The sequence below is a fragment of the Ziziphus jujuba genome, chromosome 6, assembly GCF_031755915.1.
Source record: "Ziziphus jujuba cultivar Dongzao chromosome 6, ASM3175591v1".
NCBI classification, from domain to species: Eukaryota; Viridiplantae; Streptophyta; class Magnoliopsida; order Rosales; family Rhamnaceae; genus Ziziphus; species Ziziphus jujuba.
In genome coordinates this window covers 11,013,657-11,041,434 of record NC_083384.1, presented here as the reverse complement: position 1 = coordinate 11,041,434, position 27,778 = coordinate 11,013,657, and the positions used below count along the sequence as shown (strand labels likewise).

Below are 27,778 nucleotides of genomic sequence, written 5' to 3'. Positions count from 1 at the left end.
ATGTTAATTATAATATAAGTTTCATTTATATTTATATATATTTTTTATTTTTTTAGTGACAGAAATAGAGATATGTTGTAAATTAGATCGGGGTAAGAAAGTATTATTTGTACTATTTTTTTGATTCTATACAATAATTGTAAAAATTAAAAAATATTTACAAAAAGAATTCTTTTTTGTTACAAGATAAAAAAGGGGAACTTTTTCCTTAGATCGAGATTTGAAAATAAGTATTTTTTGCTAGGTTTCCAAATTGTTGAAGTATTTGTCATCACTTTCTTGCAATTGGGAAAGTGTTTCCAATTGTCCAAAATGGGTAAGCAATCTGTAGTCTGTACAGGGATATTAATTCTTCAAAGATACAGCAAAACACGTAGCTTATGTATATGAGGTCCACTTGTGTGAACATCGATACTCTTTGTACGACAAAAATCTTTGGCTTCTATACTCAGCATTATCTAAAAACTGTCCCTATTTAATAAATTATTATTAGCTAAAATACAAACAATTATTAAATCAAAATGCAATATATATATATATATATGCATATTCCATTTGCTTTTTTCCTTTTACCTTCCAATATAAAAATTAACACTGCGTTTACCATATGGCTTGGTAATAATTATATTACATACTAATTCCTCTTCACCTCTATAGTGCATAATTCTAGCCATGTAGAAGCCACTTTTGCCCTTTTTTTTTTTTTTCTCTCTCTTTTTTAATACTTTGTGGGTTTTGATATAATATAGTACTAATTTTATTAATTGTTTATTCAAAATTGAAATTAAAAAAAGTATATATTGGTAAATTGTCATATAGATGGTTGTGAAGCACCCATCCAGTGGCGGTAGCTCATGAAATTGGTAATAGTTTCTTTTTGCAGTGATTTCAGAACCAAATTTGATTAGGGGGGGGACATAAAATTCTTAGAGTAGAAGTTTCATTATGATGTCCAGCTATTTTACATACTAATCGATCTTCACCGCGTTCTTGCCTCTCCGACTGTCCGACAAAATGCTCGTGTTTCGCTTCCTCATCCTTTTTCTCGCCGACACGTATTCTCCTCTCCCAAATAATTTTTAACCCTCCTTCAACTTTATTTATTTTTTTTTTTTTTTGGTTTCTTTTTTTTTTTGTTGTGTTTTTGTTTTTTTTTTTTTGGTGTGTGTGCTTTATTTATTTATTTTATTGGCTGAAAGACATGTTGTTTATTAAACCATATATATCATAAAGTCTTAATGGTATATAAGATATTATCTGTATGCAATCGGTTAGAGTTGGGCCACTCTTTTGACTATATGTATATATGTGTATATATATTCTTTTTGGACCATCCATTTTGCATCTCATCCCAAAATAGACAAATTTCGTTTGCCAACCAACCATAAGGGGTTTCTAGTCCCAGTAACAAAACTTAGCTATTAAGCTTTTCTATTTTTTTTCTAGTTACATATATAGGCTATATGGTTTATTTTTGTTATATATATATATATATATATATGGAGAGAGAGAGAGAGAGAGTAGATATCTCCTGGTATGTCCTTATTGAATTTTGCTTTTGTTATATGATTCCATTTTCTGTCATTTTCAAAGCATATTAATAATAATAAAATTAAAATTATTAAAATATCCACTAAATTTATTTGTCAATATGATGATGTACCATTATTTAAAATACCATTATTTAAAAGGTCTATTTTTAAAATTTATTTATTCATGTTTAAATTAATATATAAATATATCAATTAATAATATATTAATATGTATCATTTCATTAACATTTTTGTACCTTTTAACATTATTAATACATAAATCATCCCAAATATAACCTAATAGTAGAATTGTTATTATTTTAAATAATATTTTTGAATTAGAATTCCTATGCTCCAATAATAATAATAATAATAAACTGTAAAATACTTTGTCTATTAAAGTCAATTTGTTTTCAAGTCACGAAATCAATTTTTCCAATCGGTGCCTCGAACACTTAATAAGGCAGCCAATTATATCACAAAAAAAGGTTCTGAAGAAGGACTTTTCTTTCTAACTAGGGAGACTCTCGAGCCAGCCTGAGCTGGCAATTTTTATTTTTATTTTTTACTCTTTTTATATATATATCATTGCATCTTATGTGTCAAAAAATAAAATCCTATATCAATTTCAAATTTAAATTTTTGATATCTATATAAGCATAATAAATATGTTTTTATTAATAAATTGAATGTGTACGATAATACAACTCATTGCCGTTTTCAGGCTTATATAATTTGCAAACTTCTATTTTGCCACCTCTTTCTAGTATTGAGTGGATAATATCTCCGCAATTTTGCGTGGATTTTTCAAGTTTGACAAACTGTTGAAATATAATTTTTATTTTTTTTATTTTTAAAGATTTATTAAAAAGATAAAACAGTCTGATCAATACCCAGCTGTTGATGACCATGATTTAACATTATTATTCGTCGGTTTGAATTCTGATTGCATTATTTTCTTTTTCTTTTCTTTGGTTCCAAGCATATAAAATCTTGGACACATCACACCCAGGTTTCATGGGAAGCCTCGCCAATGGACCCATTTTTTCCTGTAACAAACTGTTCCAAACAATGAATAATGATAATATAAGTCGGTGGACTTGGATTTTGTTTGTACAAAAATTTGAGATCCGTATCATTTTACTGATACAATCAGAGGGTCCACATGGAATGGGAACAGAGTTTTGTGGGGTCCTTAAAATTCGAATTTTATGATACGAGCTGGAATATCGCTGACTTTTTAAGGATTTTTTTTTTTAATTTTATTTGTTTATTTATTTTTATTTTTTTGTCGCTCTCTATTTATGTCAAACGGATGAATCTTTGGTCAAATGTTTGGTTCTGTCGTTTATACAGAATATGACCCATGAGAAACTCTATTTGCATTTTCTTATAATTTAAATCACGGTTACAACTAAAGCTACATGTCTTTGACTAAAAATAAAAAATAAAAACTAACGAGTATGTTATAAAATAATAAAATTTGCATAAAATATATGATTTGGATCATAACATATAACCATATCAATAACATAATTGATTCACCAAAAAAAAATATATATATATATATATATATATAATAACATGATTGACCTTTCAAATATAAGTTAATATATATGATGTATATTAACTTATTATATATATGTCAAGATAATTTATTTTTTTAAATTTTATTTCTTACTTTCTATCTAGAAGCGTTATTTTCAAAGGTTTAAAAATCCTTTTACTCGGTCTTTCAATTTATTTATTTTCCATTTTTTTAAAAAAGAATTTAAAAGTTTTGAATGTATTCAACCACAATATTATCTTAAAAAAATTGATTTTTTTAACAATCTTTTCTACTTTAGGAAATATTATATATATATATATATAAGTTTTTCTTATATTTATATATATATATATATATGTATGTATATAGATATATGTTGTTAGAAGCAAAACTTATATCTGAACATTGACTATTGACTAACAGGTATTTAAGATTTTGATATAACAATTTATCAAAATTGACTACTAGCTCATTGATTTAAAAAATAAATAAATTGTTTATATAGCAAAAACTTATATATGAACATTTAGCTCGTCGATTTAATTTTTCTTTTAAATTTTTTTGGTACATAATTATTGATTTTAAATTTGCGCTTTCAGATACCTTTTTTTTTTTTTTTTTTTTTTTGAATGGGCTTATATGGGCTTTTGGTTATTTGACTTTTTTACACCCCAAAAACCAATTATCTAAGGCTATATGTATATATATTATAATGAGTTAAGAATACGGTAATAAATTGAATTTTCAATTTATACCTAAATACGATGAGACTTGCACAGTTCATGTATTATTTTATTTTTCGGTTAAGTTTTTATTTTGTACCTTTGGAATTATTCCATTGTTACTTGACTTTTCAAAACCTCCATTACTAGTTTATTGCAATTTACATAAGTTAATTCTTAGCACTTTCTTGTAGCAAAATCTATAATTAATTTCTATTTGCTTTGGCTCTCCATTAGTCTTTGACGTTCAAAGGTTAACCAACCACAACTGACAAAGATATGACCATATGAAGGTTGACAGATTTGTTTCATGTTCTCGGCTTTATCTTTTTATTTATTCGATTTAACAACAACATTCCGGAAAATAATGTGTTGACTTTCTTTAAATAATATTTTTAAGATGTGGCTACAATGATTTTGACCATTTTGGTCTTCGAAAGTCATTTTTCCGGAGGGAAAACGGAATTTGTTTATTGAAAGAAGAAATTTATGAATAACGTATGTTGATTGTTGACGGAAAAATGCATATATACATATATATATATATATATATATATATATATTTTTTTTCGCTTTCAACAAATTATTATATGTTGTTAGAAATAAAAAAAAAAAAAAAAAAGGGGTGGGGTTGGGAGGGGAGGAGGGGGTGAGTTTCAGGCCCATATTATTTTATATAGTTGTGGGCTTTGGGCTTAGAATTGGGGTATTGTCTTAGTTTCAGGCCCATTATTCTAGAGTTTCTTTTCTTTTGAAGATACGTTGGATTATTTATTTATTTATTTTTAAAAAAACAAATTGTCATATATTGACAGAAAAATGCATAATGTTTTCCCCCAAAAAAAAGGAAAAAAAAAAGAAAAAAGAAAAAAGAAAAAAAAGGGCTATTGGTTGCTAGAGAAGTACCTATACAATGGGGCAAAATTTCCCTAAACTTAAAATGAAGACAATTATATAGTTATGGGCTTTGGGCTTAGTTTGGGACATTGTCTTAGTTTGAGGGCCATTATTCTAGAGTCTTATCTTTTGAGGATACGTTGGATTATTTATTTATTTATTTGTTTTTATTGTTTTTGGGTGAAATACGTATGTTGGATTATGAGACTTGATGAAATGCAAGTTATTATTTTCATTTCGTTTTGACATAATGAAATGCATGTTATTTATTGCCAAACTTGTTAGGGAAACTTGACTACAAAAGCACCTTGAGAAGTACTAGTTTCAAGTCTCGACTACTGCTCAGGTGGAAAGAGAGCCTAAATTCAAAAAGTGGTAAGAGTAGAAAAATAAAAATAACATGTTTTAAATCAATCGGAAAAGCCAAATAAAGGAGTTGCCTTGAAGAGGTCGTAAAGTAAGAGAGGAAAACCAGAGTATATATGATGCGGGGAAGTTCTTATGCTGGACCCGCAAGTAATAGGAAGCATTGTTTCTTTCTATCTACTATTATAATTTCCTTTTTCCCTTTATCCTGCCAGCTAGCTCCATAATTAATTGAAAATTAATTAAAGAAAGACTATGAGAGAGAATGAAGAAAATTGAGATTTTTTCATCCAAAACTTATAGAGAAAATGTTCACGTACAACATATATGTTGTACTATTGATGAATTATATAACTTAAATAAGCGTTTTCAATTTAATTATTATGGTGTTTGAATCCACATTTGTAATTCAAATGCCATATTAAAGTTTATCAAACGTAGATTTTACTATATGAATGTATACTAGAGAAAAAAAAGACCACAATAGTAAATAATTATTAATCCAAAACACAATTCAAACAATATTAGTGCATTGGCATAAAACAAAGTTTGAAATCCTTCCTCCGAGCACACCATGGGGAATGTGGTACAACACAAAGCCTTTATTGTAAATTAAAGCAACAATTTTCATTGCATATAGAGAATGGAAAATGACATGAGGAGCCTAGCTAGCCCGGAGCCTTTTTGTTGCCCTTATACGGAGTTTTAGTTTAAGTAAAGAAGCAGGGATTTCAAGATGTTTGAGAGCTATTACGTGGATAAAGATGGGATGCACTCCTGGATGAGTATTTTTGTAGCTGATGTGCATGGATGCTATTGCTATTATCTTTGAAATTTGTGGACCTCTCTATTCTGTTAAATGTGTACAAATTTGATATTCCCACAATATCAATATTATCGATTATTAATTGCACATACACGCTTTACAAATATTGATTATCAACTTTGCTAACTAATTGCAGGTTGAACTTGAACAATCTGCAGTAGTTAGTTATGCAATATTGTAAATTACGTAAGTCGTGCTTAATCTTTTTTTTTTTTGAAGAAAAATGGACCTCTAACTAGATATTATCAGTCCAGGAGTTATTTGAGTCAACATACCATTGATTTTTTAATTATGTATGACATGGACAACTAATTGTGATTATGAATTTGAATCGTCTACCTTCAAAATTTTATAAAAGGAAAAAAATAAAAATCTATGACATGATGTTATATGATAATTGTGCTTGGTTTACTTTTATATAAATTCTTTGAAACTTATGCATTTTATATTGGAATATGAAGATACCGATTAAAAATTATTATAAAAAAAAATAGTGGTTTTATTAGTTTTTTTTTAATATGTAGTATGGATCAAATAAAGAATTGGCTAATATTTCTCAAATTTTAATTTTAACAGGACTGATTTGATTGATATATGCCTCACACTCCACCTTTATAGGATTTTGGGTTCAGACACTTCTCCCACTCTTTCGGTATAATTAAACAAAAAAAAAAACAGAAAAAAGAAAAATCACTTTAGCCTTTTTTTTTTTTTTTTTGGGGGGGGGGGGGTGTTTTTTTGGGGATATTTTGCACAAATGCATCTCTCTTTTGAAAATTTACATTATAACCTTCTCAAATTTGATTTTTGTTTCACTTTAGCTTCTTTGCTAGTTAAACTTTAGACAAGGTATGTATTTTAGTCAAAATGACATTTTTAGCATTTTATTTTTTAATTTTTGGTTAAAACCTTTTATTTATGGAAGACTAACACTTTAGCATCCTCTTAATATGCCTTTTCTTATTTACAGTTTTGTTAGTTTTTTATCTATTTGATTTTTTTATTTATTTGATACGTTGTACTCACGTGACATGCTTTTATGTTTTTTTTTTTTTTTTTTTTTCATTTTTTTACTATTAATATGAGAAAAACTAGATCTGAATATTAAAAAAGTAAAAAAAATATATATATATATATATAAAAAAAACCACAACCTAAACTCACCGTTTTAAATAAGCCACACATCTCCCTTACCTTGCTCGATTCGTGAGAAAGTCGCTGATCTTTCCGGGGACATGATTACATGAAGCAAGCTCGATTTGAAGTATCTCCCTGTTTCCACCATTATATCTATGTAATGATTATATTCTGTTTGATGTTTTGATTGAATGGAATTGAATTGTGGTTTTTTAGTTAACAAAGAAGAGAGAGTTCTTTGTACATTACGGAAAGAAAGCAAACAAAAACAAGCAACCTTAGTCCAGGAATCATCGCAACTTAAAAAGCAAAGATACTAATTTTTCCATTATTTATTTATATATATTCTATTTCACAATATTTATGTCTATAAAAATTATAAAAACAAAATTTTACTTAAATGTTGAGATTTGAATTCGAAATTATCATCAAAATAAAAAGTACTGGCTATAATACTAGATTTTGTTGCATGCACTATGCACCAATCTAAGAATTAGCCAATATCTCCACTTGGTTGTTCTTGGAACACCACTTGCCTAATGAAATTAGTTTATGGCAAAATTTTGTTTTGCTTCAAAAAAATAAAATAAATAAATAAAGGAATAATAGGTTTTGTTTCGTAATTATCTTCAAAACAATTAAAAGTCTTCGTAGTGGTCTTGATTTCTGCCCCGCCCCCCCTAAATGTTTTGACCTGTTAAAGCAAAACAGTTCAGACATTCATTCTTTTTAAAAAAAAACTTTGATTTACGTATATTTATAAAAACAACAAAATAAAATCAAAAACAAAAGTTATCAAAGTAGTAAAAGTAATTACCAAATGAACACAAGGAGAATATTATTGTAATCAAAACTAGTAGAGTAGGATGGCATTCAACCCGAAGGGAGGAATCTCTTCTTAATTTTATACCCACACAACACACACACACAGACAGAGAGACACATGCATATATATATATATATATATATATAGATATATGTATATGTATATATACACACACAGAGACAGAGAGACACATGCATATATATATATATATATATATTGTATTATAAGATAATTAATCAACAAAACCCAAACGAAACATGATCTTGTCCTGTTAAGCTTTTTTCCATGACAGCCACTTTCTTAGGAGACAAACAGGGATGACTCTATAAGCAATGTCCTCAGCACGTTGGAAATACCATCTCCTCCATCTTTTGCAAAACATAAGTGGCACAACCACAATTCCGAACCCAGTAATAAATCCAGCTTCAGCACTAATAATATTCCATTCAATCTGAGCTCCATCAGAAGTTGAATGGCTCTCTGGCAATGGAACTGCTACTACTCGGCCTCTGTAATTTTCAATGAGAGGAGGTCCATAGAGCCCTTTATTCCCTATGAAGGAATTCTTTGGGAATGACTGCAGTTGAGTGCTGGTTGGAATTTTGCCAACTAACTCATTAAAGGAAAAGGTTTAAGAATGAGAGGAAATTAAGGTTTGCAAAGGATGAGGGAATTGTGCCATTCAAGTGGTTGTTTGAGAGGTCCAAGGACTCTAGATCTTGCAAGTTCCCTAATGATGATGGGATTCTTCCAGTGAAACCATTGTTGGACAAGTTGAGGGCATAAAATGATTGTAAGTGTCCCAAATCTTCAGGTATCAGACCACTCAAATGGTTACTTGAAAGGTCAATGGTTATGAAGGAATCCAACATATTCTTCAATTCCATATCAAGACCTTTAAAGGTGGCTGTGATTCTGTCTTAGTAAAACAGTAAATCATCTTCAAACATAGACATCATGAAGGCCAGTCCTCCTGTATACTGGAATATAAGCTCATTTTGCAGCTGCGATTGAGCTTCGTTGGCTTGGTACGTCCGTGCCTTCCCAATCCCTCTTGATAAGCATGATGAGAGTTCACCACTGAAATTGTTGTAAGCTGCATCGAACAATTGAAGCGTTGTCCAAGTATTGCTGCTGCTGGTATTGAGACATTTAATGCATCCATGGAAGCGGTTGGACCGCAAAACAAGGACTCGCAGGGTGGATATGCTCATAAAAAAAGAAGGAAAACCATCAATTATTTGATTGTTACCAAGATCTAAAATCTGTAGCTTTGTACACTTTGATATTGATTCAGGAACCTGACCTTGTATGGAATTTCCATTGAGATGCAAAGTCTTAAGTGAACAATTAACTGGAAATGCATTAGGAATTGGGCCGCTCAGATTGTTCTTCTGTAGATTCAATATATAAAGCTTTTGACTCATCTGAGGAATGCAATCTGGTACTCTGCCACTTAAACCATTGTTGGACAAATCTAGAACTTCAAGGGCTACACCTTGGCATATGGATTCCGGTATAAATCCTGTCAGACTGTTGTTTGAAAGGGACAATAAAACAGCATTGGAAAGATTCTTTCCAATATCAGCTCGAATGGAAGATGAAAAATAATTGTTAGACAAGTCTACATAGATAGGGGTTGGTGGTATTGGGAGCTTCCCATGGAGCATGTTAAAGTGCAAGTCGAGCACACCGAGAAGAGGAGGAAAAATATAAGGCTCTTGTATTCCAACTAGCTGGTTAAATGACAGATTCAAATAATTAAGCGATCCATTTCCCAGTTCCCAAGTCCAATTTGGTATCACCCCAGAAATTTGGTTGATTGAAAGGTCCAAGAATGTAAGGCTTGAATGATTCTTCACATCAGGAAATGCACTCAGATTGCAAGAAGCCAGTTTTAATGTTTCAAGCTTTGGTAGGTAAGGCACAAGAGAATCATTACCACTTATATTGAATGACAAGTTATTGTATGAAAGATCAAGATGAACAAGTTCTTCAAGCCTCCGAAATGTATGGCCCTGTATGGTGCCATTCAACTTGTTGAAAGAAAGTAGGAGGTTTGTAAGTTTTCCTAGTTCAAAGATGGAGCCTGGAATAGGTCCTTCTAGGTTGTTGTGACTCAAATTCAGGGTATCCAAAATCATGGAAGGTGCATTTGGAAACTCGGGAACGAGACCATTAAATTTGTTGCAGGAAAGTTGAATATTTTGCAATGAGGGAAGTGAAAACAGAGATGGGGGAATACTGCCATTGAGAGAATTATATGACAAGTCAACATCAACAAGATATAAAAGACCTTCCCAATGAGCTGAAGTAGTGGCACCGCTTAAGTCATTGTGAGAAAGGTTTATCTTGGTCAGGTTCTTGGACATACTGAAAGATGGGATCGAACCGGTGAACTTGTTAGATGACAAATCAACATAAACAAGTTGGGTGAGCTCTGCCATAGAATTTGGAAGTGTTCCATTGAATTCACAGTTGGCAAGCTCTAATCTCGATAAATTTCGAAGGTTACCAATAGAAATTGGTAATCTCCCTGAAAACTTGGTGTCGCTAATCACTATACTCTCAATAGAATTATTCGGGAGAAAATTTGGCAAAGAACCTTCAAGTAATTCATTTTGTGACATATCAAGAGCATGCAGTGTTGGTACCTGGAAGATCTCTTCGGGAAAAATTCCACTGAAGCCGCAAGAAAGGCAACTCAGCGATCTCAGTCTTGAAAATTCTGACATGAATCTTGGAAATGGAGAATAAAAATGGTTAAAATCCAGATGAATCACAGACAAAGACTTGAGCTTCAAAAGTGACATATCAATTGGCCCTGCTATAGAACATGCAATCATGCTCAACTCTCTCAGATTTGGCAGTGAAGATGATAAGGCCTTGGACAACTCTTTCCCAGTCAATGATACATTTACACCGTCAAGATATAATTCTTCAAGCTGAGTGAGGTTCTGAATAAGGAAGCTCAAATTCGGGTTTACAAGTTGGGGGGTCGGCCAGAAGGATCTGCTAGACAAATCCAGAGACACCAACCTTGTGAGTAGTGCAATCTCTTTTGGAACTTGGCCTACAAATCCAGCCTCTGCAAGATTTAGATATCTTAAATTTTTGAGCTCACCAATCCTTGAAGGGATTAGAGAATAAAATACCATTGTGTGGGACAAATCCAAGCTCTCAAGATATTTAAGATCACAGATAGCAGAGAGATTAGATATAACCCACGCTGTTTTGCCTCGCAGGCTAAGACCAGTGACTAGACCCTTGTGGCATGTTACACCCTCCCAAACACAGCAATCGGAATTCTCATCCCAGTTTGAGTTGTTGTCTAATTTGATGGTGTTCTTCAATTGAACCATCAGAGATTGCTGATCATTAAGACAATGACCAAACACAGCATGGATTTCTACACTCAGTAACAAACAATGCATGGGTATTAAGGAAAGAAATAGAAAGAGTGAACAGCTTTTCATTGTATAAGCAAGATAAGAAAGAAATATTGAATTATAATGCAGAATGTGTTGATCTAAAATACATGAACCACAAATCTTATATGATGCAATTTAACGCATCATAGCATAGGCAAAATTTTCAAAGCACTTTTCATAGCTTGTCAATATTCTTTGATATATGTCGGCAAAGTAATTATTAACAACAGTAATATTATGAATATCAAATTGTTTATCAAAATTAACAATGTCTTACTATTTTCTATTGATTGAAAAACTAATATAAATTAAATATAAATATAAATATGAATAAGTGAATTTTTAAATAACTTAATAAATTCCAATACCATACAATAAAATAATGGTATGTTATTTTTGACACATCACTAGTAAATAAGTTATAAGCAATTTGATATCACTCATCCCCTAGGAATATTTAATGGTTTTGTTCCTATTTCCTAACATAATAATTGAGAAATAAAATCTCATAATCCAGAATTTTAAAATAATATTAATAATAATAGATCTTAATATCCCTAAGCATTATTGTTTAATTTCCACAAAGCTGTAGGTCCCTCTTCATTGAACATTTTAATTTCGGAGTCTTTCAGTGCTCTTTTCAAGTCTTTCTTGACAATATATTAATGGATGAATTATTGATAAAAATTTTCAAAAATTGTCTTTCTTTACGAGTGTTTCTTTACAATTTGAAGAATTATTTAAAGTGACTTTAAGTTCTCACAACCATTAAAAATTATCGAAATTGTGTCACAACCTGATTTTATTAAGTTCTTTAATGTTTTCCATTTTCACTTTTTTGACTATATGCATGTAAAAGCGCCTGTAATTAAGTTGTTGCATCTTGAAAAAAAAAACAAAAAAAAAAAAAAACAATTTAATATTGTCGAACAATCTCAACTGTTCATGCTATCATCCTCATTTTCATTCTTTTTTTTTTTTTTTTAGATCATGACTATCCTATATATGGAAGTCAATACCATAACAAAATGGTTTTGCCGTTTTGGCTTTTGTAATATATTAATTTTAAAAATTTAATGAGATAGATTTTCAAACAAGCATTTTATATTATATCAGAAAGCTGGATTCAGATCAACGTTAAAATGGTAGATAATTGTTACACTGGATCACACTGGATCCTGACATTATTATTTCTACAAAAATATTATTAGTCTCAACTTTTATAATTTTCATAGTGAGTTTATATTTTAAGATCAAACGTATATACATTGACTAAAAAAAAGGGGAAAAGCTAAAATAAAAAAAAGAAGGAAAAGAAAAGAGACGTTACTAGAGGGGAAAAGGGAAAATGGTTTTGCAGAAAATTTATAGGTGGTGGGTATACGGTTTGGTTTGATGGTGTGTATAGAACTCAAAACGTGGAGGAATAGAAGCCGATCATCAGCGCACCGTATGAAGCAATTCTCTACTTAAACCATAGGTACTATCAGTCAATGGTATCAAATTTCAAACTCTTACATTTTTTTTTTTTTTTAATTATTATGTGATTTGAACTTTGTCTTCACATACGACCAAAAAAGAAAAACTTCGTCTTGACATGCAACAATAATAATTAAGTGGTTCTGCAACCACATGGTCTTTCCCCGCAAAAATGCATGAGATCTATGTATGAAACCCTGTTAAGGAATTATATACATTGTGTATAATTGAAACAATAAATCCCACCAAGTAAATAACTAATAAGGAAATAGCCAAGCAATAGATGAAATCAAGCAACAATTATCAACTATTAAGAGAGAGAGAGACACACACACATATAAATATAAAGAGAGTGCAAGAAACAAGCGCACTAAGAAATAATATAATTCGATCAAGTTGGGCTACTTCCACGACTCAAGCAAAAAAAAAAAGGATTTCTTTCGTACAAGCGTAAAGTCTCCAACAAGGGTTTCTAAGAGAACTCTTTGTTTCTCTCAGTAAAATAGGGTTTCTCTTACTTAATCTCCAAAAAAGATAAGAGGGGTAAAAGATACATTTTACATGTCAAGGAACCAAAACACGCTACGGCGTCGTGACGCTAGAGTTTCTACCTCAAAAATGAAGAAAACGAGTTGCGGCGTTCAAAAGATAGAGCCGTGGCTCTTGATTGGGCAAGCGCCATTGCTCTTATGATTGAGGGCTCCAGCTCTGGAGGAGCGTTGTAGCTCTATTAACCGTAGCTCTTGAGTTTCTGTCTAGATCCTTGATCAGCTTCTTCCAATACTTTCCAACTTTTGCTTCCTCCTTCTCCAATTCCATGTTGGAAAAATTAGACAGAAGGTAGAAATATGGAACAGGCGTGCATAATTTGCTATCCTTCAAAAAAGATACATTTCCTTCTACACCGGTAATTTTATTGTACTCTTTTCTAAAGATACAACTATCATTTAAGAGTTTTAAGGTGTAGCAATATAACTTTCGCAAATCCTTATAGCATCTCTATAATGCTGAAAATATATTTAAAAATAGTATAGATTGATATTTAATAAAACTGATTCCTCCCACATAATATATATTTGAATAATAAATTTTTAAATAAAATATAAAAATCTCATACTTTATTTAAAAAATTATAAAAAAAATTTATAAAATTTTTTTTCAAATAATATACTTTGAGCATTTTTTACTGTGAATCCAACACTTAATATTTATAAGTTTCCATATGAAGAATTATAGTGAACTAATCTTAGAACCAAGTCTTTTTACCTAAAATTTCACTTACAATACATATAGCATGTGCAAACTTTTTCAGTTCTAGTTCGGTTTGCTCTTTAATGATCTTGTATACATATTTTATCATGAGTATTTTAAGAGAGTAACCTAATCTCTCACGGTAATGACGACACTACGATACTCACTTTGATGAAGTCTCCAAAAGTAGGCTGGGATCAACATCTTGCATATAAATTTGCTTTGATTTCATTTAGAGTTAAAACTCTTCTTATACCATCACAATTTTTAGCATTATCACCATAGGAATGGAACTAAGTAATTCTCCTTAATTTAAAATAGTGCTTGTAGTGATACTCCAATTTTGTTCTCATCTATTGAATCTCTTTCTTGAGATCTTCAATCATAAAGGTAGGATGTCTACCATGGTGACTATATTTATAGATTTTAGTTTCATTCACTTTGATAATTTAACAACATGTATCAACATACCAATTGCGCATCTCCATAAAGAATTTCAAATAAGCATAAGAAAAATCCACCAACAACTATTTGACAGAAATTTGAGCCTCCAAGATAATAACATAATCTCTTATCCTTGAAAAAGCTATCCAGATATAGAGAAATCCCTAGAAATCAAAAGAAAAAAAAATTCCATTATTCTAGCTTAAAGAAAGCTATCAAGAAATCCCATGCTCTTTTGAATGTAGATAATTCGCATGTTCTTCTTAATAGTAATAATAGTAGAGCAAGAATTAAATTTACTATGCTTCATTATAAGATATTTGCTAGCTTGAAAATACCAAAAAATACATCCATCATGGTTGTAAAAGAAGAACAACATGTACCCATGATAATCCAATCCTTAACCAACATAAATAAGTATGATTAAAAAAATCACCATTTACTAGTGAAAGAACCAAACTCCAATATATATAAATATATATATATATATATATATATATACATATATTCAAAAATTTTGTAGCATTGACAATGCCAATATATCCATAAAATCTCCTACAAAACATCAAATAAAAATTAGTACATCAACATAAAATTTGAATGTAACTTAGGTAATAATAATTACCTCCACATTAAAAAAAGGTCATGAAAAACATAATTACAGCTACCCCAAAAAAGAAAAAAAGAAAAAAAAGGAATGTTTACTCACCCCCAAATAAATATTAACAAGATAATAATAATAACGACAACAACAATAATAAACTAAATAATATATAGGATTAAAGGATCTATAAAACAATCTTTATTCATCACAATCCAACAAAATAATATCCAGCAATATAATATCAAAAAATATGCAACTTAGGAATTGCACAAATGATAAAATGATATATGAACAATAAAATGCTATCATAACCTCCGAACAACTAATATAGCATACATCCTAATCAAGTCTAATTATAAGGCTTAGTTCCCATGTTCAATTTGCTATCACGCCAGAAATTTAGTTGCTTGAAAGATCCAAAAATCGAAGTACTGATTGACTCTTCAGATCATGAAATGCACTCAGATAAGAGCCAGTTTTAATATTTCAAGCTTTGGTAGATATGGCGCAAGAGAATCATTCCCACTTACATTTTAATGCATCATAGCATCAGCAAAATTTTCAAAACACTTGGTAACTATTAATAATTGTAGCGCTATAGAAATGAAACCGTATATGAAATTAGTGAGTTATTATTTTATTTTATTGATTGAAAAAAATAATATAATCTAAATCTAAATCTAAATATATATAAGTGAAGTTTTAACTGAATTAATAAAATCCAATACTATACAATAAAATAATGAAATGTTATTTTTTATTTTTTATTATTATTATTTTATTTTGTTGGAGATAAGCAGTTTGATGCCACTCATCTCTTTAAAATAGAATAATGGCTGTGCTATTATTTTCTTCGAACACTAAAGACATGTTTGGTTATAGAATAAATATAGGAATAGAATTCCTATTCCATAGGTTTCTTTTTTTTTTTTTTTTTTTTTTTTTTTTATGTTTGATAAGTTTTTGAATTTGACAATAGTTATTTCATAAGAATAGATATGCTTCCATTTGAAAAAATAACAATTCTTTTTTAAAGCCTCAGAATTCTTATTCTATGTTTTAATATGGATAAACTTTGAAATATTCTTATCATACTTAAATTTAAATTGATTATCACATATTAAAAATATAAAATTAAATTTTTAATTAATTTTTACCAAAAAAAGATAATATTTATAAAAACTAAACTTTGATTTTAATTCAATATTTTTATTAAATATATAAATAGTAATAATAATGATAATAATAAAACCTTGATTTCCTTAAGCATTATTGCTTAATTTCCACAAGTTGTAGGTCTTCAGAGATAGAATCCCACAAGCCATAGAATTTAAGAAGTAATAATAATGATAATAATAAAATCTTGATTTCCTTAAGTTTGAGATCCCACATCGGTTGGAAAGAGGAATGAAGCATTTCTTATAAGGGATTGTGGATACCTTTCCATTGAAAGACTTTTTAAAATTGTACGAGGTGAACCTAAAGAGAACAATATCTTATTGGGATGGACTGGGCTGTTACAGTTGATATCAGAGTCAGACCCGGATCGGTGCGGATGTGACGGATGGACTGAGCTGTTACGTTAAGCATTATTGCTTAATTTCCATAAGTTGTAGGTCTCTCTTCATTGAACTTCATAATTTCTGGAGTCTCTGTTTTTAGTGCTCGATATTATGAGTCTTTCATTTTACAATTTATTTATGGATGAATTATATTTAATTAACATGGATATAAATTTTATTTAATCAAAGTTTTGAAGAATAAGCATAAAAAAGAAGTCGCAGTTTGCAAAAAAATATACACACATAAATAAAAGAATTAATTAATCATATTAAAATATTTAAAAATTTTTTAAAGAACTTTTTATATAATTTATCATTTCCTTTATTGATATTTTATGTTGCCCCAAAACTTTGAAAAACATTATAAGGTATCGATACTTGACAGGTTCGAAATTAAACGCACCTTTTCGTTTAGATCTTAGTGGCCGGATCTTTTTGACAATCTCAAAGTTGTCTCACTACCTCATTTAATCAGCTCTATACTGTCTTCCATTTTCACTTTTTTGACTATGTGCATGTATAGGCCCTTGCAATAAAGTTGTTGCATCTTATAAAAATAAAAAAATAAAAAAAAATAAAAATCCAATTTAATAATGTCTCTCACAATCTAAACTATTTATACTGTGTTCCTCATTTTTCACTTTTTTTTTTTTTTTCTTTCTTTTCATCATGACTATCTTATATGAAACCCTATACTAGTACAAAATGGTTATGCGTTTTAGGCTTTTGTAATGTATTTCAAAAATTTAATAACACATATTTTTAAAAATTTAATAATACATATTTTTAAATAAGTTCTCCACACTAAATCAGAAAATTGAACCTTGATCATAGTTAGAAGAGTCGATAATTGGTGGCCCTAGGCTCTGGCATTATTGTTTTTACAAAGCTATAAGTCGGTTTGCCTCTCAACTTTTATAATTTTCATTATGAGTCTGTATTTTAAAATCAAACATATATAGTTTGACTTATATATATATATATATATATATCAAAGAAGGTATGGAAAAGATTTAAAAAAAGAAAAAGAAAAAGGGGTTAATTCAGGGGAAAAAGAAAAAGGTTTTGCACAAAATTTATGGAAGAATTGAGAGCATTTCTGAAATTGGATATTGAGGTGGTGGGTATACAGTTTGGTGTCGTTGTGTATATAGAATTGAAAAGTTCAACGAAGAGGACTAGATGGCAGTCATCAGCCCACCATATGAAGCAATTCTCTACTTTAACCGTAGTTACTAGAAGCTAATGGCGTTAATTTTCCAACTTTTAGAACATATTTGGATAAAATGGATTATTTTACATATTTATTTATTTATTTATTTTTATATTTGATAAGTTTGTGAATTTGAAAATATGATTTCATAGAAATAGATATATATCTATTTAAAGGAAATTTTTTTTTTTAAAACTTCAAAATTTTTATTATTATATTTTAATTTAGAAAAATTTTAAAATATTCTTATTATTTAAATAAATATATAATTAACTTTCACCACATTTGAACTTGTTTGGGAAAAAAAGTTCATAAGAGCTAAACTTTAATTTTAAATCAAATTTTTTACCAAATATATAAGTAGGAATTCTTAATTTTTTTATTTTTCATTTTCATGAACAATTATTCTTATTTTTTCAAAAATAATTATTTTGTATACCAAATATATCTATATTTTTATCTTTTTTGGTTAATCATGATGTGATTTGAGCTTTGTATTCACATAAAGCAAAAATAATTAAGTCGTTCCACGGCCACATGCTATTCTCTTACAAAAATGTATAAGATTTATTTATGAAACCTATATAATGTGACAACGAAGACTATTTGAAATTTATAATATACATAGAAATGAGAACATTACCATTAAATTATTCACGGGACTTCAACTCCCACTTTTAAAAATGCTTGCTCCAAATGGCATCAATATGCCTCCCCCGCTCCCCTTAATAAAAAAACAAAGAAATATTGAGGATCTAGAACTACTTAGTTTGTAAGTTTGTAATTCAAGTCAAGATAGGCCAGCAATGTAGAAAGATTTGTACATCTATATATATATATATATATATGTACACCATTGTGTTCTAAAAGGCTAAAGTTTCTGAAAAAGAAAATATATCAGCTATCAATCTTTGCAAAAACTTAAAAAAAAACAAAAAAAAAGCATTTCCTTTTTTCATTTTGAATCAGTGTCTGAAAAACATTAGTAGTTTTGTCACTTCAGTGTACAAAATTTAAAAAACCAAAAAGGGCATTGCCACTACTCACTTGGCTATCTTTTATTTATGCAAAACCCAAGAGATGTCGGACTTTTCTATGTTCACGAATTTAATTTTGGTACAATCAATCATGACCATGCATGTGTACTATATAAATTTATGGAGTTATTTTTATTCCTTTCTCAGAAAAAAAAAAAAAAGTGGAATATTATTTTATTCCTAAGTATTCTTCTGGGTCGTCAAGAATTTTTTTTTTTTTTTAAATAGTAATGAAATGTTTGTAGAATTAGAGGTAAAAATAGAAGTTTTAGCACATTACGTGGGAGATGCATGTTGGTTCGTACATTGGGTACTGCCATACTTGATTATTTTTCCAGTACTATAGTAAATTTTTATGCTAATAATACTATTGTTTCGTTCATATATAACGCTTTTCATCCTCAAAAAGAAATACTAATTTATAAATACAAAATAAATAAATAAAGTAATTAATTGTCAAAGTATAGTAAAGCATAGCGACTCTTTTAGGATAAGAGGAGCTTTAATTACACAAAATTGTCCAGCTTTTGGTAAAATTGTCTAGCACGGGAAAGCTTATTTCCAAAATCAACTTGAATGGAATATGAAAAATAAGTGTTAGACAAAGTAAACATAGATAGCTTTTTGGTGGTAGAATAGGGAGCTTTCCATGGAGCATGCATGTCAAAGTGCAAGTCAAGCACACCGAGAATAGAAGGAAAAGAATAAGGCTCTTGTATCCCAACTAGCATGATTAAATGACAGATTCAAGTAGTCAAAAAATCTTCAATGATTCTTTAGATCAAGAAGTGCACGTAGACTGCAAGAAGCCAGTTTTAATGTGTCAATCATTATGGTAGGTAAAGCACAAGATAATTACCAGTTAAATTGCATGACAAATTATTGTGTGAAAGATCAACTGCAGCAAGTTTTTTGAGCCCCCGAAATCCATGTTCCTGTATGGTGTCATTCAGCTTGTTGGAAGAAAGTTAAATAAACAAGTAGGGTGAGCTTTGCCATGGAATTTGGAAGTTTTCCATTAAATTTGCAATTGGCAAAGCTCTAATCTTGATAACTTTCCAAGGTTACCAAACAATACAAATTGGCAATCTCCTTGAAAACTTAAAGAGTCACTAATCACTATACTGTGGATAGAATTATTGTAGAGGAAATCTGGCAACGAGCCTTCAAGTAATTCATTTTGTGACACATGAAGAGCATGCAATGTTGGTAATCTCTTTGGGAAAAACATATTCCACTGGAGCAGTAAGAATGGAAACTCAGCGATCCGAGTATTGAAATTTTGGATATATGAATCTTGGAAATGGGGACTAAAAATGGTTGAATCAAGATGAATCACAGAAAAAGACTTGAGCTTCAAAAGTGACCTATCAATTGGCCCTGCTATAGAACATGCCAACATGCTCAACTCTCTTAGATATGGCAGTGAATATGACAAGGCCTTGGACAACTCTTTCCCAATCAATGATACATTTACACAATCAAGATATATAATTCTTCATGTTGAGTGAGGCTCTAAATAAGGAAGCTCAAATTCGGGTTTATAATATTATAAAATTTTATCATTTTTCGATACACCATACACGTACCGATATTATGTAGTTGTGGATGTGATTAGCATACTGGTGGAGTGTGATAAGCTCGCAGGTTTATACTCTCCCGTGGTTGCCATAGGACCGAGGGCAGACAAGTTTAATATTGGCCATAGCCGTCCCCCTCCGTGGTCGAGATTGAGTTTTTAGCATCGATGCTACTGGGATGCCAGGGCGGTCTGAATGCCCGTTTTTTCTCTTTAACCCCTCTGTCAGTCGGTGTCTTGGGATGCTGGGCATTTTCAGACGCCACTGGTATATAGTATGAGCATCAAGAATTTTAAATATATATATATATATATATACATATGTATGTTATGCTATACTATGTTTTATATACCACATCTTACGGGGCGATAATCTGATGTGGTCCATGTAGAGCTAGCCTCGTATATATGTTGCCTACGAATCCAGAGGATCGGATGGCCAATTTAGGCAACTACCCCGGACTGTATGGGTAGTAAAGTATCGGCGACAGTTGGAATTATGGATTGCACAGTATGTTAGATGGTATCGTATATATCTCCGTTACGATTGTGCATATTTTATTATGTGTTACGGATTTTAAGATAATATTTTATCTTATGTTACCTTATCTATTCGTGATCTGATTTCTTATTATTAATTTTATTATATATTCTTATTATTATTAATAAATTTTATCATCGTTATTATCATACGGTAACTTTGAACAAGTATTACAACCTATGGTTGAGAAAGATAGCCCTTGGGCAGCTGTGGTTATGCGATAGCCATTGGGCAGGTGTGGTTATGTGATAGCCCTTGGCAGGTGTGATTATGTGATAGCCATTATGCAGGTGAGGTTATGTGATAACCTTTGAATATATATGGTTATACATAGCCCTCAGACGAATTGTACTAATATAGTTATTATTATCATTAAAATGTTTACTAGTATTATTGTTGGTGTGGTAATTGGTTTGTACACCTTTTTTTATATTACGCACAGGCATATTTGTAAAACGACATTTGAAATGTATTTGAAATTTGCAGCATTAAGTAGGTGGTGTGGGCGGACGAAAATCAATGATGGTATATTCTAGTTAGCTATTTACTAAATTACTTCCATTGTATAAATATTTTATATAAATGTACTATCGAAGTGCTGCAATCTGTGGAATTTATTGTAGTAAGGAGGAAGGGATAAGGTGGCACGATATAGGAGTGCGTTTTTGTGCAGGTAAATTTTTGGGCATCCTTTACCTTTAAGGGAGATTCTATCGGATTTTCCATTAGAACATTTGGTAGGACTTTCCTAGGATCAGGACTTGTCTAGTATTCTGTTATTATATTAGAAAATTTGAATTTAATAAAATACATTTAAATTTATGTACTTTCATCAAATCCATAAAATTTCATGCATAAATAAATAATTAAACACATAAGTATAGTTTCGATCACAATAATTTAATATAATCAATTCCTCAAACTTTCAAATTAATTCATACTAAATGTCAATGGAACCACATACAGTTCCACAAATAATTAAGCATATAAAAAGACATTCTATTAGATCCCGTAACCTCACAGTAAAATTAACAATAATCTAACAGCAGTTTAAAATCTACAGCTTTCCAAATTTCAAAAACATTAATTCAACCCATATTTATGCAATTCAACATAATTTGACATCATCAATATAAATAGCAATTATTTAAATATTAAACATACATTTTTCAGATTACCACATTAAAATAATATTATTTTATCCAAAAGTGGCATCTTTCAAAATACTCAAGCACAATTGACAAATAAGGTGCCAAATGAAAGCTAAGGAGACGATGAGTGTAAAACCAACCTTTGTTCGGCTCGGAACCATCGGAGTTGGCCGGAAAGTGGCTGGGAAGTTTCGACCGGACTCCCCCTCCACTCATCTCACCAATGGCTTGGAATTTGGGCAAATGGATGTCATTTTCTGGAATCAGGGGTTGAAAACTAGGGGGAAAGACCAACCTCGGGACCGGTGGCCGCCGAAAAACCGACCACCCACCACCTCACCGACTGTTGGCTTTGGATGTCGATCCCGGCACGTCTGCCGGCTAACCGACCGGCGACTCGAACTTTGGGCTCGTCCAGTCATGGGCCACCACGTCGTCTGATGCGTGTGGCGGTGCGACGGTCGGAAGAGGTGCAGTAGAGAGAAAGAGAGACCGGCGGGAGTGAGAGGGAAGGAAGAAAGAAGAAGAAAGAAGAAGAAGGAATCGGGGGGGGGGGGGCTATGTTTTTTTTCCCCCACGTGGGGAGAAGAAAGAGAAAAAGAAAAGAAAAAATAAAAATAGAATAATATTAAAATAATTAAATGATAATATAATATTTAATTAATACAACATGTGGCAGTTTTCCATTGTGACATGTGGCTCTCTTTTTCTATGATACATGGCAACTTTCAAGTGGTGACACATGGCGCAACTTTAAGGACTCCTACAAATATTTTGCTACCCAGTAAAACTAGTAAAACTAGTATTGGAAAACATAGTTACAACTTTACATACTCATAGCTTCCCAACCGTAGGTCCGATTTAACCATGCTATCAGTTTACAGACTCGTATTGACGAGCACTTTCATATAGTCTATGGGTGAACATCAAAATCCATACAAATAAAAAGTCAACTCCGAGCTCGTCGACCAGTCAAGAGTGTATCTTGTTTCACTCATAACTTTCAAACTGCAGCTCCGTTTTCAACGTGCTACTAGTTTACGAACTCAGATTGATGCGTATTCCGCAATGGTACCTTGGTCAGTGCAAAATTCCCTTTGAAGCAAAAAGTTAACATTTTGACCCACTTGGTCAACGGGCAAACTTGGTCAACCCTCGGTTAACATGAAAATTTCTGATGTATTTCGGGAGGGGGTATTACAGGATTTACGAGTTACGGGTTTGGAATGTACGAAGGATCTGCTTGACAAATCCAGAGACATCAGCCTTGTAAGCAATGAAATCTCTTTTGGAACTTGGCCTACAAATCCAGCCCCTGAAGGGTTCCGATATCTTAAATTTTTGAGCTCACCAATCTTTGATGGGATTAGAGAATAAAAAAACATTGTTTGGGACAAATCCAAGCTCTCAAATGTTTGACATCACGGATAGCAGAGAGATTAGACAGATCCCAGGTTGTTTTGCATCGCAGGTTAAGATCAGGGAACTAGACCCTTGTGGCATGTTACACCCTCCCAACACAGCAATCAGAATTCTCATCCCAGTTTGAGTTGTTGTCTAATTTGATGGTGTTCTTCAATTGGAGCATCAGAGATTGCTGATCACTAAGACACTGACCGAAAAAGGCATGGATTTCTACACTTAGTAACAAAAAACGATGAGTATTAAGGAAAGCCATAGAAAGACTAGTGAACAACTTTCATTTTTCTAATTTTATTTTTTATTTTTCATTTTTTTGGGTGAAAGAGCAACGTTTCATTTGCATAAGCAATTTACAGGAGAAATTTTGAATTATAATGCAGAATGTGTTGATCTCTTTTAGATGAAGTATAAATCTTATATAATGCAATTCCAACGCATCAGAGGCAAAATTTTCAAAGCACTTTTAGCTGGTCAATACTCCATGATATAAGTTGAAATTAAGTGCTACAGAGTACAGACATAAGCCGTTTATGAAATGATGTGTTTTTATTATTATTATTTTTCATACAAAATAATGTGTCATTATCATTATTAATTAAAAAAAAGTAATATAAACCAAATATATATAAGAAAATATTTTAGATAAGAAAACATTTGTTTTAATCATTTCATCGTGACAGGAATAACTAAGTGGTCCTTTAAAATATATAAATAAAATTCAATATTGTGTAGTATAATAACGATCACATGTCATTTTGCCATGTTGATAAATAAGTTATAAGCAATTTGATATCTCTGTTTTTTAGGAATATGTACACTATAATATTAAAGTCATTATTTTTCTCAAACAATACTTTTGTGATTAAATCCCATAATTTAAAATTAAAATTAAAAGGAAAAACGAAAGAAAGAAAGGAAAAAAAAAGAAAAAAAAAGAAAGCATTAGTATCCCCCAGTATTCTTGTTAATTTCCACAAAATTATATCTCTCTGCATTGAACTTCACAGTTTCTAAAGTCCTATGTTTCGATGCTCTTTACCAGTTTTTCTTTACAATTTATAATTATTAGGATATCTTTATAAATTATATTTTCCATTGCCCTATTTTCTCTTAAAGTTTTGAAGAATAAATATATGTTGTATATAAAGGGGAGTTGCAGTTTTCTGATGCACACAAAAATAGAAAAATTAAATTAAGAATTATAATTTTGAAAATTTATAAGAACTTTTTATATATAATTTACTATTTTCCTGTATTGATATTAAAATAACTTTAAGCCTTTTTTCTTTTTTTCTTTTCTTCTTTTCTTCTTTTTTTTCCTTCTTTTTTTGTTTTAAATATGACTTTAGGTCTTGGCGGTCTTATCATTTTGACAGTGTCTCAAAATCGTCTCACTATTAGCAAAACTAGAAATTTCAAAATTGACCTTAATTTGAAAAGTCAATAGAAAGATCAAACGCGTTGGGCACGTTAGGAAACTAATGGGAACCATATCACAAGCAGTGCTTTTTTTCCTTTGTTCATATGTCCTTGGGTTTATTTTTTCTCCTGATATTAATATGAGATGTGTTAATATGACATAATAACCCATAAATCTTTAGCTGCCAGGTGCAACAAACCAAGGGCAAAATCGAGAAATCACAAAATGAAGGAGAAGGACGATGTCTCATTCAGCACAGATGCCTTGGTAACACTGACTATTCGACCCAGCTTTAGCTGCCGAGACCTGAGCAAATTGCTTTACTGGACCCTTTAAAACATGAAGATGTAGGTTTCCTTCATAAAGGAAGAAAGACAGGAAAAAAGGGAGAACAATTTTGAGTGGGAAATATTACATCTGAACCCTGAAGTTTGTGTTAATTACAACTTGCCCCTGAAGTTTCCTTCATCTTTCTTTCCTCGAAGTCTGTCTAACTGCTTCCACCCGCTTTCCCATCCTTATAAAACGACAGACTCTCTCCCTCTCTCTATACATAGTCTATACCAATTAGTTTATCTTCCTCAAACACAATCACTTATCTTACAACCTACTCTTGCATACTGCAGTTTGCGAAGCCACGGAAGAGAACAGAAAACAACAACTGGCCATTTCTTCTTCCAAATATTAATAAATATTTTTCAAAAAATAATAAAATAATAAATGGAATATTTATATATATCAAAAAGTAAAATCTAACAATGCCATTTTTAACTCAAACTTACAAATTTACTTATAGTTTAACCATTAAAAAGCTAAAGCTTAAAAAAATTGAAATAGAAAGAGCTTATACTGAAAATTTTAAATTAGAGATGCGCAAATGCATTTCTGCAGGACCGATCGACCTCCAGCAAGTCGTTGCTGTTCCTCTGCTTCCTAAACTTTTGGGAAATCCAAAAATAAAATAAAGTCGTTCCCCCAGAAATTTTAAAAAAAAAAAAATTGCAGAAAATTCGTGGAACAGACGAGGGAATTTTTGGAATATGACATTCATGAGTGTGGGGTATACAGTAGGTTTGTGGAAAACATAGATCCAAAGAACACGAATAGGAGAGGGGTAGAAGCCCATCATCTGCCCGTTGTACTCCTCTGGTCAACAAGATTGGTGAAAACTATACTTAATATCTGTTTTACTATGTTTCTATTTTCTGTTTTCAAAATAGAGAATTGAAAATTGTTTTCTGCTGTTTAATGAGAATAAAAAACGTTTGGCCATTAATACTTGAAAATAATTTTCAAAACTAAAAAATAAAAAACATGTTTGGCTAAACAATTGTTAAATTTTTTTTAAAAAAGTTTCATTTTTTTCTACTTTTTTTTTTTTTTTAACATACAAGAAACCTTATATATAATATATATAGCTATAATGTATATATATATATATATATATTAATGCATTCACATATTAATGAATTATATATTAAAATATAATATAACATTTATTTTCTGTTGAACTTTTTTTTTTAATTATTATTAATTAATTAACATTATATATAATATTTATAGCTATATATGTTTTTTGGGAATATTTCATCTAAACTCACAAGTTTTTATTAATTTAAATTTAGTTTTTCAAATTTTGAAAATTACAACTAGGACTATTATAAGAGATGTAGATGAAATTATTTTGAGAGGTGTAAATGAAATAATAGGAAATAAAAATGAAGACTATTTGAAACTTGAGAGAATGTAATGACATTTTTAAAACCTTAGGGATTAAATTGAAATTAATGCAAATCTGAAAAGGTTTATATGAAATTTTTTTCTAATTTTTTTGTTGATTGTATGTATTTCATCAATATTTTTGTTGGTGAGATAGAATTGCTAAATAATGCAGTGTATTTCTTCAAATAACTTGTTGATTTAGCAAGGATATAAAAGGGATCATTATGATTAGCGTTAACATGTGCACTTTTAGCCTCCAGTTCCATCTCATCATTTGTTTTAGGTGGGTCATTAATAGATGCATGACAAAACACTCTAGTGGTAGTCAACTTGTTAAATATAATTTCTAATAGCTTGTAATGCTAATATCCTTTCTTTCAAAATGAAATTACTCTAGGGTGTGCTTAAATGAATAAATAATATATTCATCAGCAATAATAATAATAATAATAATAGTATATTGTATATCCTCAAAATATAGTGCATATACCCATATATAATTTTGCCACATTTCTTTCGCAGCATTCATCGTCTGAGTTTGGTTCATTATTATTAATTCATTCACATTATAATATATTGTTAAATCTTTTTAACACTGTTACAGAGGAAATGTAAAAACAAAAATAAACAATAAAAAGAAAAAAATAAATAAATACAATAGGAGATAAGGGGGGAAAAAAACAACTTATAGAAAAACAGAAAAATAATGAAAAAGAAAATTTAAAAATTTAAAAAAAAATCTGATAGAAATGGAAAATAAGAAAAAAAAATGGAATAAAGGAAAAATGGAAAATTAGGATAAAGAACAAAATAGAAAGAGAGAGAGAGAGAGAGAGAGAATATTTGATAAGGAAAAAGAACAAAATAGAAAAATAAATAATTAATATAAGAAATATTTGCTCCAAAAAAAAAACCTGATAAAAGAAGTAAGAAAAAAAAAAGATAAAAAATAATAAACTAGTAGGTATATAATGATGGAAAGGAAAAAAAAAAATTGATGTAACTTATAAAGAATTAAAAAGAAAAAAAGAGGAATAGCTATTTTTTAAAATTGTTCTATTAAAAAA

At 30.3% G+C, this 27,778-nt stretch overlaps 1 protein-coding gene across 1 annotated transcript; it reads right to left on the bottom strand.

Annotated features, from left to right (window-relative positions):
• Positions 1 to 8,775: 8,775 nt before the first annotated feature.
• Positions 8,776 to 11,289, bottom strand: LOC107430858 (receptor-like protein 6). The gene has a single exon (XM_016041730.1). It carries the CDS (start codon positions 11,287 to 11,289, stop codon positions 8,776 to 8,778), a length of 2,514 nt encoding a protein of 837 aa, XP_015897216.1.
• Positions 11,290 to 27,778: the final 16,489 nt, after the last annotated feature.